This window comes from Dasypus novemcinctus, chromosome 20 (genome assembly GCF_030445035.2).
Source record: "Dasypus novemcinctus isolate mDasNov1 chromosome 20, mDasNov1.1.hap2, whole genome shotgun sequence".
NCBI classification, from domain to species: Eukaryota; Metazoa; Chordata; class Mammalia; order Cingulata; family Dasypodidae; genus Dasypus; species Dasypus novemcinctus.
Window position 1 is genome coordinate 52634994 of NC_080692.1, and position 14947 is coordinate 52649940.

At 45.5% G+C, this 14947-nt stretch overlaps 1 protein-coding gene across 2 annotated transcripts in view; it reads left to right on the top strand.

Annotated features, from left to right (window-relative positions):
- Window positions 1-13683, top strand: part of RESF1 (retroelement silencing factor 1) — a 43209-nt gene extending 29526 nt beyond the window's left edge. For both annotated transcript variants that reach the window (XM_012519071.4, XM_058283019.1), the window contains 3 exons: window positions 4693-9691; window positions 10771-10854; window positions 12997-13683. In XM_012519071.4, the coding sequence (XP_012374525.2) occupies window positions 4750-9691; window positions 10771-10854; window positions 12997-13160 (5190 nt within the window). In that variant the 5' untranslated portion in view covers window positions 4693-4749 and the 3' untranslated portion in view covers window positions 13161-13683. The remainder of the gene's footprint in view (window positions 1-4692; window positions 9692-10770; window positions 10855-12996) is intronic.
- Window positions 13684-14947: the final 1264 nt, after the last annotated feature.

Here is a 14947-nt window from a genome sequence, read left to right on the forward strand (position 1 = left end):
AGCATGTTTTGTCGAGAGGGCCTCGGTGCCTGCCCTTGTCCTGAGTCCAGCCGGTGCGGGTCTGTTTCTGAATGTTTTGTCTCTTGGTTTTACGCTTTCTGCCAGGCCAGAGTCTGGCTAGCGCTTGGCCGTCGTCTTCACTATTGCCGTCCTCACGTTGCCTTCGCCATTCTTGCCATTTCGTATTTCCGTGTAGAATCAGGATGTGAATTTCTACAGGAAAATCTGCTAGAATTTTTGTTGGGGTTAATTGACATAATTGACATCTTTACTATTATCTTCAAATATTTGAATATGAGAAATCCTTTCAATTTAATTGGTCTTATACATCTTTCATTAGATGTCTTAAGTATTTGATTTTTTTCCTATGGTATTGAAAAAAATTTTTTTCTGTAATTATTGCTAGTATATATTTTTTACATTGATCTTGTTTTCAGGGATTTTAATAAATTATAATAGATCTAAAAGACCTATAGATTCTTTGAGGTTTCCTACTAAAAGTCACCATTTCTTGTTTTCCTTGTCAGTGCTTAAACTTTCTTGTCGTGTCTCCTGCTACATGGGACCTCCAGTGCCGGCAGGAATAGCAGGGTCAGGGGTAGCGTCCTTGTCTTATCGTCACTAAGCTTTTTAGATACAACTTATCAAAATTAAGGAAGTTTCTAGCCTTAGTTTGATTCAAGTTATTTTTTCTTTTAATGAGCAGATGTTGGATTTTTTCAGTTGTTTTTATTGGGCATTGTAGCAATTTGATATTATTGATGAATTCCAAAAAGAAATATTGGATTATGTTTGTATACTGATCTTTTCCTCTGGGCATATTAGTTTGTATTGGATTCAGAGGTTTACTTGATTAATTATGTAAACCTCTTGTGCTAGTAGGGTGTTCAGATAAAAGGCATGGCAGAGGACAGAGTTTGGGGTTTTTGATGTTAGAGTTTTGATGTTGGAGTTTGATGTTGAAGCTTTAAATTAAGCTGGAGCCCCAGGAAGTAAGCACACAGGGGAGAGAGAAGCCAGCCCCAGGGAGAGAGGAACCCAGGAAGCCTGAACCTCGCAGACGTCGGCAGCCATCTTGCTCTAAGTAGACTTTGGTGAGGGAAGTAACTTGTGCTTTATGGCCTGGTATCTGTGAGCTCCTACCCCAAATAAATACCCTTTATAAAAACCAACCAATTTCTGGTATTTTGCATCAGCACCCTTTGGCTGATTAGTACAGGCATCTATTGAGATGGTCATCTGGTATTTTCTGTTTCGTTTATATGAATTACCTGGATTAATTTTCAAATGACAAACCTTTTATTCCTGAAATAAACCCAATTTGGTCATGTGGTTTGTTGTCCTTTCCATAGACCGCTTGATTTGGTTTGCTAACATTTTGTTTAGGGTTTTTCGTGTGTATGTTCCTGAGAGAGTTTGACTTCTAATTTTCCTTCTTTTCAATTTTTGGCATTACAAGTGTGGCAGCCTCTTAATAATTGGACTGTGAAATGTCCCCTCTTTTATCCTTTGGAGGAGGCTACATAATAATTGGGTTATTTCTTCCTTAAATGATTCTCAGTAAAGTCTGGGTGTGGGGTTTTTTTTGTGAGAAAAGACTTTTAATTACTGAGTTATTTTCTTGGGTCATTCCCGGTCAGTTGTGTTTTTCAAGTAAGTTGTCCATTTTACCTAAATTTTAAGTGTATTGATGTAAAGTAACTCAGAATAATACTTAGCATTTTGATATCTGTGATAGCTTCTTTCCCTGACGTTATTATTTGTTTTTCTTTTTTTCATGATCAATACTGTCAGAAGCTTAACGGGTGATTTTTTTTTTAGGCGGTACCAGGGACCAAACTTAGGACCACATACATGGGAGGCAGGTGCTCAACCACTTGAGCTACATCCCCTCCTGGCTTATGGATTTTTATTAGTGCTTTTATTTATTTAATTTTTTAAAAAAGATTTATTTTTTAAATTTCTTTTTTTCCCTCCACCCCCCCCAGTTGTCTGCTCTCTTTGTCCATTTGCTGTGTGTTCTTCTGTGACCATTTCTATCCTTATCAGCGGCACCAGGAATCTGTGTTTCTTTTTTTGTTGCATTGTCTTACTGCTCTCTGTGTGTGTGGCCCCATCTCTGGGCAGGTTGCACTTTCTCTTTCACGCTGGGCGGCTCTCCTTACAGGGCGCACTCCTTGCTTGTGGGGCTCCCCTACGTAGGGACACCCCTGCATGGCAGGGCACTCCTTGCGCACATCAGCACTGCGCGTGGACCAGCTCCACACGGGTCAAGGAGGCCCGGGGTTTGAACCGTGGATCTCCCATGTGGTAGGCGGATGGCCTATCCATTGGGCCAAGTCTGCTTCCCTATTACTACTTTTAAAGAACCACCTTATAATTTTTTGGGATAGCTGTATTTGTTTGTTTATTTTTAACTTATTTCTGCTCTTCATTTCTTCATTTTTTGGGTTAATTTTCTCATCTGTTCTTACTTCTTCAGGTAAATATGGCTATTATTTTCCAGCCTTTCCTATTTTTTTTAACATGCCTTTAACTATAAACTATTCTCAGGTGTTATGAGTGTACACTGCTTCTTTACCAATTAGTAGTTTGGCGATTTTCCAGTTATCTTTCTCTGTAATTTCTGGATTAATCTCCCTGTGACTTAATCTGAATATATTCTACTCCTTTGAATTTGAGATGTACTTTACGACCCAGAGATGTCAGAAATATTGGTAAAAATTCCATATGTATTTGGAAAGATTGTGTAATCTGTAGTTACTGAGTGTAGTATCAATATTTTTATGAAGTTATATGCTTAATTTTATTTAAATGATTTATTTTTAAAGATTTATTGTTATATATACCATAAAATTTCCCATTTTAATCATTTTTAATTGTCGTGTTCCCTATTGTGCTACCATCACCACCATCTATTGCCACAACTTTTTCATTGTGTCAAAAAGAAACTCCATACCTATTAAGCAATAATTTGCCATTTCTTGCTCTCCCTGTAATCTACTTTCTGACTCTTATCAATTTGCTTATTCTAATTATTTCATATTTGTGAGAGCATACAATATTTGTGTAGCAGTTTGGCATTGTTTTTGAATTCCAAAAGTAGATATTGTATTCTCCATCCTTGGCGTCTGGCTTGTTTAATTCAACATGATGTCTTCAGGGTTCACTGCGTTGCATCAGAACGTCATTACTTCCCAGGGCTGAATGTTATTCCGTAGTTTGGATTTGCGGGTTTTGTTCCTGCAGTAAGCAGGTGAGAGCTCAGGGTGCTCCCCCCTGCTAACCATGAGAATCTGCTCTGCAGGAATCCGAGCCCCTGTTGTCAGTTCTTTGGGGTATATCTGTAGAAGGGGAATTCTGTTTTTCTTTTAAAAGATGAGTTTTATTTATGAAAATGTGTTTGTTCATGTGTAGAAGTTTCCTGAAATACAGGGTAACAATGGGGACTCCTAGAGAGAGAGCTTGGGGGCAGACAGAAAGGACTCGACTGCATACTGTTTCGTTGTGTTTGGACTTCTTGTTTTCCAGTGAGCTTGTAGATAAAGAGGCAGTTAAGGCGGCGGACTTGGCCCAGTGGTTAGGGTGTCCGTCTACCACATGGGAGGTCTGCGGTTCAAACCCCGGGCCTCCTTGACCCGTGTGGAGCTGGCCCATGCGCAGTGCTGATGCGCGCAAGGAGTGCCATGCCATGCAGGGGTGTCCCCGCGTAGGGGAGCCCCACGCGCAAGGAGTGCGCCCCATAAGGAGAGCCGCCCAGCGGGAAAGAAAGTGCTGCCTGCCCAGGAATGGCGCCGCACACACGGAGAGCTGACACAACAGGATGACGCAACAAAAAGAAACACAGATTCCAGTGTCGCTGACAACAGAAGTGGACAAAGAAGATGCAGCAAATAGACACAGAGAACAGACAACTGGGGTGGGGAGGGGAAGGGGAGAGAAATAAATAAATAAATAAATAAATCTTAAAAAAAAAAGAGGTAGTTAAATAAAAGCAGAAAGTAATTTGCCACTTTGTTGGAAACTGAGGCATAGTGGTCTGGCAAGGAGAGATTTGCTGTCTCCATGGCTACGCTTGTAATCTAAGGAATGTGGTAATTAAGAGTTCCCAGCAAACAGGATGAAGCTGTGAAAGGCTGAAAGAAAAGATGAGCAGATAACATTTGTGCAGTAAACAGAGCACTTAAACTTTGTACCTTGAGATAAGGTTTTTGTGAATTCCTTGGACTAGGAGTAATGTTGATGGTGAACTGCTTGTTGCAGCTCCTGCCCTGTGGCCTGGGGTGCATAGAGAGCCCCTGGTGAACAGTGAAGTTGTCTGAGGAGTCTCTCCTTGCAGACCCCTGATCCAGCTCTCTTGTTCTTTCTTTCTCTTTCTTTCATTCTCCTTCTTCTCTTTCCTTCATTCCTGATACCCTTCGGGTCCGAATCTCCAGCACCACTTAAACACACAAAGCAAAATGCCGTCTGTATTGTTACTGTATTCCTGTTACTGACATTTGTCTCTTTTATTGTTGCATTTCTTCCATTGCTAGTCACTCTTTCGCAAATTAAAGATGAGCGTATGTCTAGTCTGAGGTTTCAGGAATTACGATAGATGTAGTCAGCACTGATGTTGAGGGAAACTGTTTCTCTTAGAAGTTCTGTCTGGACAAAGCAGCTCTTTGCTAAAAGGTCTTTATTTTATTGCAGATACTGACATCCCAAAACAACCGATTTTTAACACCTTGCTCCTGCACCAAATCAGCGATGAATTGGAATGCAAAGCCAGAGGGTGCCCTGCTCCCGCCGCCGTACCCTAGAAGCCAAGCCTCTTTTTTGCAGCAGGCTTTAGTAAACCCGCTCGCCTCGACATCCCCAAGTTCGTTTAACTGCTCTGGAGGTAGCCTGGAAGCCTGCATGTACCCTCGCCGCGCAAACCCAGGCTCGCAGTCCCTGCATGTCAGAACTTACGAAACCCCACAGGCCCCTGATCCTCCCGTGAATAACGGGGCCATCGTTGCCTCCCAAACTTCAGGAGAAAGGATAACGTACACACATGCTCAAGGAAGCACACAGCTTAGCCATAATCTGCAGATGCCTTCAGGACTCGCCCAGAATGCGTGGCTGAGCTCCGCGGGGAGGCACCCCCTGCTTTCTCATTCGGGGCCAGCTGCCCCAGCTCAGGCTGCTCTCGGCGCCCACGGCCCCAGTGTGCAGGCTCAGCCGAGCCAGCTCGTGACTCCAGATTCCTATTCCACGCCACTCCAGGTGGCCCCCTCGGATTCCGTGAGAGTTCCTGGAACTTATCAAGGAAGTCAAGGACTCAGCCCATCTTTTCCAGAGCGACAGGTTGACTGGGCACAGTTGTGTACGTCTAATGGACTGACTTTTCCAGACTACAGACCAATTCCAAAGCAATACTGCTTTCCACAGCAGGGGTATTTGCAAAATCCTACCATTCAGAAACAAAACCCTGTGTCATCCACACCATTACAGGTTAAAAACAGTCCAAATGCCGTGCCGTCTTCACAGCCACCGCAGGTGCACAACGCACCTGCGCAGTCACCGTACGCGGCCACCCAGCTGGACAGCAGGCGGCCCCCGCAGGGCTATGACTGTCGATACGCCAGCCAGCCCTCACAGAGTTCCCAGCGAGGGGTCAGACAGCCGTCCGCGGAAGTGCCTCAGAATCAGGAGATGCACCTGTCCGAAAGAAGGAAGGACTTCTGTAGAGGCTTTCAAAAGCAGTGGCTACCTCCTAGTGAAAAAGTCAGCACGGTTGGAAACCTCTGTAATTTGAAAGAACAGGCCATTGTGAATCAGCCTTTTAGAGAACCACTTACCTCTTTCGTGGGTGGTGTTCAGACTCTTGCTCAAAGTAATCAAGACAAAAGGATGGATTCTAGCAATCCAACCTCAAACCCAGTACTGGACACAACTACTACAAAAGAAAATTTAGTGAAGGATATTGAAGCATTAATAGAAATGAGAAGGAAATTTTCGGAACTTGCAAGGAAAATTAAGATAAAAAAGGATCTTTTGATGGCAGCAGGTTGTAATAAAACAAGTAATACCTCTCATAGTGCATCAGCTCAGAACTCTGAATTGTCTCTGAAGCAAAATGCCAAGCCCCAGTGTGAACCACAGGGTACTCCAGGGACCCTAGAGATTGCAGAGGATAAGCCCCAGAGAGTAATATACTCTGCAGTGAAAACAAGTACAGCTGATGAACAAAGTCTGCCAACAAATTCAGTTCCCCAGTTAGAACCCTTTGAGGAATCCAATTACCTAAATAAAAATCCACTACTTTTCAAGCTCCTTGTGCCTAAAGATAAACCTCAAAAGAAATTATTACAAGATGATAGTGAAACTATTCCGAATCCCCAGATCACTGGTAACCACCCAAATATGAAAATCTTGGAAACTTCTGATATAAGTGACAAGAGTTCAGACACCTCTTTTTGCCTTGAGCACAAGGCCTCGACAAATGGGCTGTCTTGTCAGGGAGACACTCGCTGCATGGAATTGCTAGCAACGTGTCTTTCCCTGTGGAAAAGGCAGCCTTCGGAACTCGCAGAAGGAAAACAGTGCAGTGAATCGAGAATCAGCACAACAGCCACTGGAAAGCCAAACCCCGTAGACGGCACCCGTGGGACGAGTCCTGGGGCAGTCGTGGGAAATTCTCAGAAGAAAGCGGTAAACTCACAAGAAGCAGCTTTGCCGGCAGTGGTGCAGAGTTACGAGTCTTCAAATACAACGAAGGCAACGGAACTTCAGATTGCTATTGTGCCCCCCTTAGTGCTCACAGTTGCCAAGGGAATAACATCTCAAGTTTTATCTGAAACAGTGTATCCCGTTATTAAGGAAGGCAGTGTTTGCAGCTTACAGGGTGAACTGGCAGAAAGTAAACCATTAACTGGTTCTTTTAAAGCGAACACGGCAGGTACAACATCAGCAACCAAGATTTTCCCACTAACGTGGGAGGAAAAGCAGAACGAGTCAACTGAAGACAATCCAGAAGGATCACCCGATGCCAGCTGGGGAAATCAGATCAAGGCGGAGCCGGACACCCGCCTGCCCCCCAGTCCAGGCATCACTGCCTGCCCGGGCACGGGTGACGCCCAGCAAGTCTCGTGGGAGCCCCAGGCCAGCGGTCCCGAGAGTGGGGACACGCTGCAGATAGCCAGTATCTGTTCTCTCGTCGAAGGGGAGATGTCCTATAACTCACAGATAGCAGAGATGTTCCGCTCTCCTTCGAGAAGGGTGGAGCCGCAGAGGCCGCCTCCGTCTGTTCACGCGGCGATAAGTGGCGGGCAGGGAGAAGAGCCTCCGAGGCGCGTGGCCGCGAGCGAGGGCCTTCCAGCAGCGCGGCCTTTGGAGAGCGCCGTGAGAGAGGAGCACGCGGCTGGGGGCAGCTGCGGCTCCTTGGTGGCTTTGCAGCAGGAAATCGAGGCGCTGTTCAGCTCTTCTCTGAAAAAGGTGGAGCCACAGAAACTTCCTTTGCCTGTTCCCCAAGTGATAATAAGCGGCGGACAAGAAAAAGAGCAGTTCCATAAAAACACAGAAAACAAAGACGCGGGCTTTCGTAGAGACGAATTTGTGCATTCCCCAGAGGTTTCACCTAAACTGGCCGAGCGGCCCAAGGCGCCGCGCCCCCCAGGGTCACCGGCCTCGACGTGCGTTGACGCGGGCGAGGGACTTGGAGCAGAGGAGGCCACCGTCGAAAACGAGGGCAGGGCTGAGGGCTGTCGCTCGCCGGCCGCGCTGCAGCAGGAAATTTATCTTAAAACCGAGGCGTCCTGTGGTTACAGGCCGCGAGATCCTGCGGGCAGCGGGCCCCGCGGCGATAAGTCGCCCGCCTTCTCCCTTCGCGATCAGCTCTCGGAGCTTCTAGAAGAGTTTCCCTATGGCATCGAGGCCGCAGGCCTGCGCGGGGGCTCGGTGGGCGCGCGGGCAGCAGAGCTGGCCGCGGGGGATGCCCCGGCCCCCGCCGGGACGAGCCGGGAGGCCGGGGAGCCGGCCCCGCAGATCCAGATCACCCTCCTGGACGCGGAGCAGATGAGGGAGCTGTTCCCCGAGCAGGGCGACCCGCGCCGCAGAGGGGGCAGCCCGGCGGGACCCCCGGAGGAGCAGCCCGTCCTGCAGGCGGCCCCGGGCGAGCCCGAGCAGGACGACGTGCGCTGCTGCGCACTGGGCTGGCTCTCCGCCGTCTACGAAGGTGTGCCCCAGTGCCAGTGCCCGGCCCTGGAGGCCTCGGCGGCGGGGGGCCAGGGCGCCCCGAGCCCGGCCTCGGCCGGAGATGAGCCCGGGCGGCCCCCGGACAGCAGCGCGACGGTGCCTCTCATGCCTCCAGAGAAGAATGGTTTTCCTGAGCGAGAACAAGGCAAAAGCAAAAAAGATCAGCCCAGAACAAAACACAGCACACTACAGAGAGGAGAGGAGTTACCTGGTCAGTCTCTAGCCAAAGGCGATAGAAAACTAGACTCCTTGCCGAGTCACAAAAGAAATCAAAAACTGAAATTCCACGAGGTGAACTTTCACTCCAGTAACAAGCGGGTGAAGTTTTACCACCCGGCTTCTCAGGAGAGCCCGCAGAAGAGGCCCTGCGCACTAAATCTGAGCTCACTCAAAGCCAGGCCTGCCGTGGTGGCCAGGAAAGACCCTCACGGGAAGAGTGGGTCTCCCATGCACTCAGTAGCTCCAGAAATGGTGAAGTTTAAAGTCGGTCTCTCCAGGTATAAACTTTTGGAGAAAAGGAAGATAGACCAGGGGGCCACAGTTGATAGGCAGATAAAGAAAAAGAAATTTGATGAACAAGAGAAGAATAAAAATGGGGGGAGTACACCCAAATTATGTGCTACTTTGTCACATCCAAATGAAAGAGCCAGTATTAAGGAAAAGACAGTATCGTTAGAAGCAAAGTTTACAGATCGGGAAATTCATATGCAAAAAAATTTAATGAAATTTTCCAGTGCATCTAGTAAGCCCTCAGACTTGAAGGATACCTCATGTAAAACTAACCGAGTTTTAATATCAAAGGAGTGTTTACAAAGGCAGAAGCATAGAGAAGCGGTGGGTAACAAAGGACCAAAGAACGGCTGCGTGGTGGAGAAAACCAAGAATGGACCCGTCAGTTCTGAGTCCACCAAGCCCAGTAAACTTCCCAGGGAAGCAGACACTTGCGGGACATCGAATGAGAGAGACAGGAGCAGCGGGCAGGCTTCCAAAGAATCGCTGCATTTAGCAAACCAGGCTAAAAACCTTAAAACCCACCTCTCTGAGGACTCGAAGGTCCACAGCTCCTCTCTGAGTGTTAAAGGAAGAGCTGGTGGAAAGCAGCCTGATAAGCTGTGTATTGATAAAATCAAATTAGACAGAAACTTAGCTGATATCCAAGTTAAGTTCAGCCAGATAGCTCCCCAAGCAAAGGGCCAAGGGAAGCTCTATCTGAACAGGGTCGCGTTTAAATGCACTGAACGGCAAAGCCTTTATCTCACGAAACTAGACGGTTCTCCCAGGAAGCTAAATAAAGGCGGGGAGAAGAGCCAAGAAGGTGGAGGCCAGGACGGTGACCCGCTGGCCACTCCCGGGATGCTGCAGTTTAAGTTATGCCCGGAAGGGCTGCTGGAAGGCAGGGCGGCGGGAGAGGAGCAGGGAGAGGAGCAGGAGCGCACGGCGGGGGCTGCACCGGAGCAAGCCCCTGTGCAAGGTACGCGCAGCTTCCTGGGTGGTGTCGGGTGAGCGCGGGGTGGCTGTGGGCCAGCAAGCGGGTCGGCCCCTCTCCTTGTCTGGATGGCGCAAAAAGCCTCCTGTGTTTTGCCTTGACTATGTGTTTTTTGCCAGTAAGTTGTTTCTTTCTTCGGCTTTCCTTGTTTAAATTGTAATAAATTAGTAATGCACAAAAGAGTAGCATGCACAAGATGTATATAAAATAGTAAGATTTTCCTACCAAGAAGCTTATATTGTCTTAAACATTCTATGTGGTAAGTCAGGAAAGTATCAAGTAGTAATTGTACGAAGAGTCTGGCTTTTGTTGATTCTCCTTTGTAATTTCAAAGCCCCATAAATTTGAAAATTTTGTCTGAAAGTAAGAAATATGTAGTGATGATTCGTCCTGATCTTTTCTCATTCATGTGGAAAATGCTCATCTTATTTTCCTCACTGAAATGAAAATGGTAATGTCTAGATCTCTCGTGAAATGTGCGGACTGTGGCAGCAGTGTTGTCCGAGTTAAATTTTGTGTCTAAAGCTGTAATGACAGACAAGAGTGTAGGCAGCACAGAGCTGGGTGGTGCTGTAGAGATACTCTGTATTAAGAAACAGACTGGAAAGTGGAAGGATTTGAGTGGAAACCTTGTTCCTTTTAAACCTGTGGGGAAAAGCTGCAGGGTAACCGGGTGCATTACCGTGGACGGCAGTAGGGACGTGATGACAAAATCCATGTTTTAGAATTTGGTGGTCACGACTGGTCTTCTCAGCTGGATCCTTAGACCAGGTGTGGAGCCCATTGAGGTGGGCGTCGGGCAGAGACTCAGCTCCGTGGTCTTCAGTGCCCCGATTGCCCTGCTCCCTGGGTGGGGGAGCATAGTAAGAGTGGAGCTACACTTGGAAAACAGCTCATTCTTCCAGTGGTAAAAGTCATATTGCGAGGTTCTTTTTGGGGATTATGTAGTATGAATATATCTAGTCCCTTCTAAAACCTATTGTAGGCTTACATGAGTTTCTCATTGTAGTACTAAAAGAGATGAGTAACACTATCTAGAGATCTGAAAATGAATGTTTAAATAGTTTCAGGAATAAAAAGTACAAAAGAAGCCTGGCTAAAATCTGTTCCTCTGGAGAAAAGGCTGCAGGAAGCCCAACAAGAAATAGGTAAGATGTTCATTTGTTTGTTTTGCTTCTCCCACCGCTCGCTGTCCTGTAAGGTGGATTGTGACCATGAAACTGTCTTGAAGTGCGTTTTTCCCCACCTTCCCTTTTCAGTCATTCATTGTGTCTTTTAGGAGGCCGGCCTCCTGTTTTCAGTCAAGCTGTGATCTGTGTCCTTTTAGCAAGAAAATAATCCTGAAAAACGTAGGGTAGATGTGGGTTTGCAGGCTTTTCCTGCAGAGACCCAGACGGTGCGTCTTTCAGGCTTTGCAGGCTTCAGGCCTGTGTTCTGACCACTGGACGGACAGCGGAGCAGGACGGCAGGCAGAGGGGACCACACCTGGGCGAAGAGGAGTGGGGGCTCCATGAAGCGCATTTACCAAAGCACTGCAGGTTGCATGTGGCCTGTGGGCCCTATTGCCACCCCTTGGGTTAGCCTATTTACGTGGTATTTCATTCAAACCTCAAAACAAGGTTGGTGAGGTTATTTCGATGACCGAATTAACATGGCTTGTAATTGAGTATAAATTTGAATCCAGCCAAACCCCCCTAAAGTCCTTTAGGTGTGGAACTCGAGAGTCATTTTCATGATTAATAAAAGAGACTGATACTATTAGTTGAATTATTTTGCAGAGGAAGGTTTTGGCTGGGTGTCAGTCCAAGAAATGGGCTTTAAAAGTATCCAATTTCATTAGTGGGATGAATGCTGGTTTTTTTTTTCTTTTTTCTTTTTGCATTAAGAAGTATAAGCTAAGGTTTGGGAGTTTGGCCTTTGTTTTGGTTAATTGAATAGACAAAGACATGGGTTCAGTGTCAGTTGAAAACAGAGAGCAGAATTCCAATATGAGCAACAGGAAAGAGAAGCGCAATTTTAAAAAGCATACAGATGTGCCAAAGGCGGGGAGAGAGTCTGAAACAAATACACGGAAGCAGGCCGTAGAAATAGGCCACGGCTCAGTGAGTGAGCCTGTAGGGGGACACGAGGTGCGTGCTGTTCATGGAATAGGAAAGCAACCGAGGAAAGGAAAGCTGGAGCACTGGAAAATAGGAAAGTAGAAAAAAAACACCCCACTTCTAAAGGTAGGACATATGCAACCAAAATAGATGGCAATGGACCTGACATTGGGGACAGTCCCCAGAAAAGGGAGATGAAAATATTACTTCATTGAAGAAGGGAGAGGTGTGTTTGGAATCTGAAAATACAGGTGTGCAGATTGTCAGAGAGGCTCAGACACGGGGGAGCAGTGCACAGTTGAGGTGGGAACAGCGTCTGGAATCCTGACAATAAAGGCATGAGCATGATGCAACCGATTGAGAGAAAACCCAAGGAGTAGTCCTAGAGATCATGTGAAAGCATGAAAAGAGTCAAAAAAGTCAAAACTGATTTGTTAGAAGGAAAGGAAGAAAACTGGTCCAAATGGGCTACACGCATGGCCATTAAAAGGCAAATGGAGTTGACTCTGGGGAAGAGTGAAAGACAAAATCTACATTTAAGATGAAGAGGCTTGGAGACAGCTCTGAAGAAACATTTTAGATAGTCTAAATTTGTGCAAGAGCTTGGAATCTGGTTGGAGAAATTGTGAAACAATCAAGGCAAAGTAAAGAGGTCAGAATGGAGTGGCTACACATTGGAAAGCCACTTGGAGACCCCTTGGGCGTCAACATTCCTAAAGTAAGGTCAGGAAGGAGAAGCAGGAAAAGACTTGAAGAGCTTGAAACGTGCAGAGGTGAGAAGGAGCACTTGACTGCGCTGTTTGGTGGACACACCAGGCGTTAAAGGTAAATGAAGACATATTGTCAGTGGGAGTGGGAAAGTGTGGAGTGGGAAAGTGTGGGACAAGGAAGGACACAGGAGTAGGGAAAATGAGGCCCATCCAAACGGGTAGTGGGGCGAAGGCCATGCAGACAGGGCCTTCAGAGTACAGCGTTGGTAGAGGTAGACCAGAATGCCAGCGGAAGGGGGATGGCCAAAGAAATAAAAATCAGCCCAGGGAGTGTGTGACTGACTGTTTGTCAAAGCCTTAACTCCTTGCCCTAATTTTCTTTCCCAAGCATAGGCCAGCCATGATCAGTGCCTGCTTTCTCTGTTTTATTTGGTAACACCTAACAAACATTCAGGTTGATAAAAGCTATTTTGTTTCCTAGATAACAGTGGTTTGCCCAATCCAAGACTCTCCAAGAGAAGCACCAGTGCAGAGGGACTTGAGACCCTGCAAAACCCAGCAAAAGACTCGAAAGCCATGTTCCAGACATACAGACGGATGTACATGAAGAGAAGCAGGAGTTTCGAGCACAGCCCCTCAGAGTGACTGAGAGGCCGCTGCGGCCTGGGTGCTGCCTGGATTTGATCACGTTCTCTTTTGGCTGGAAATCAACTCAGAATTGCCACGGTGACACTTCTCTGTCAAGAGTCGGGCAACTGTTTAGGCTGTGTCCTTTGTTGAAATTTAATTAAAATGTCTTGAGAACTTTTTTTTTTTTTGATCAGCAGATATAAAAAGTAGATAGTATTTGTCAGGGAGACCATAAGGTGTTTGGATTTCTGCATTTGTATTATTTTGAAATGCTAATTATCCATTTGAGGGCAGACATGTCCTCCGTAACTTGACTTGCTGAACTGGCACTGTAAATACATATTTTTTGAGCTACATTAGCAAAATTTACTCTTTAAAAATATGCACTGTGAACATGAACGTGTTCTCAAGTATTTTATACCTGATTGTAAACTTTTTTCAGAAGTCTTGTTTTTTACCTGTTAAATTGAACGTAATTTTTGGATAATGTTTAAGCATTACTTTTCATACTTGAAATAAACATTTATTTTTTAAGAAATGTCCTTTGTCTAATACATTGGTTTGTTTTTGGTTTTGAGCTCACAACAGGAAACCTTCTAGGAATGGTGTTTTATAAAGTTGAAATATCATGTTGTTTGAAGTAGATGCATTAAGAAAAAGTTTTGTTTCCTGGAGTCAGGAAAGTGCAGGAAAGCACTCAGGGTAAGATATACCCATTTATATGTTTCTAGAAATAAAAGTGTTGATTTTATAAAATCTTAGTTTAACACTCATTTAAAAACTACCTTTCTAAGGGTAATAGGACTAAAGAAATTACCTTTTTGTGCTCGCAAAATGTTAAGCAGCTTATTTCCATAGCAAACTTTTGCTATGTTCAGCTTGAATATTGGATGACTTAATAACAATAAAAATTCAGTCAGAAAATTGGATGAAATTGTTGGTGCTCAGCCTAAATCAAAGTGATGCCTCACATTGTCTTCTTCACTGCCAAGAACTCGCAGAATTTTTTTGTCTTAGTGTCCTTGATGCTGCACTAAGTTTTTAAACTCCACCCTTCAGTCCCGTCTTTTCAGCGTTCTGGGTGATGAAACGGGAAGCACAGGTAAAGAACTCGAGTTCCTCCAGAAGGACTCAAAGACCAGAGGTGCAGAAGTGGTTGTGGAGTGATGGTTCTCTCAAAAAGCATTTGTGCAGTTGCTACGAGCTGTAAACTGAGCTAGTTGCTTTTTCATGGAACATTGTTTTTTACTTAAAAGAATGAGTGACAGTCTGGTCATTCAAGCTTGGGTATATGACAAGACATTTTCTCAAGTAATCTAAGCGTGCTGCTTGAAGGAAAATAAAAATATTTGTTGCCCATAATAAAATTTGTCTTCCCAACAAAAATGAGAATTTTGGGACAAATCGTTACCTGATACTGTGAGCTTGGTAGCTTCCCAATGCTTGAAGACTTTCTGAGAGCAGTGGGGCTCTGAAAGTGTGTGATTTCATATGTATCATGTACTGAAGTGTGTCAGCATTTGGAAGATCTGTGTACCTCTGAGCTAGTATTTTCCAGTGACGATGTAAAATGATAAAAGATACGGTGCAAAAGGCTTGCTGTGGCCTCAGCTCTGCACTGCACCTGCCTTTAGGAAACTACTCGTCAAGTATCGGAGATGTGCAGAATTGTTTGAAAAGGTGACACACCACTCTTCCTTTATCCGGATAAAAAGGCATGTGTGTGTATGTGTAGTCACGTTTTCTTTACATACTTTCATCCACATAGCACAGGCAGATATGAGGATTTAGCAGTCATTTTC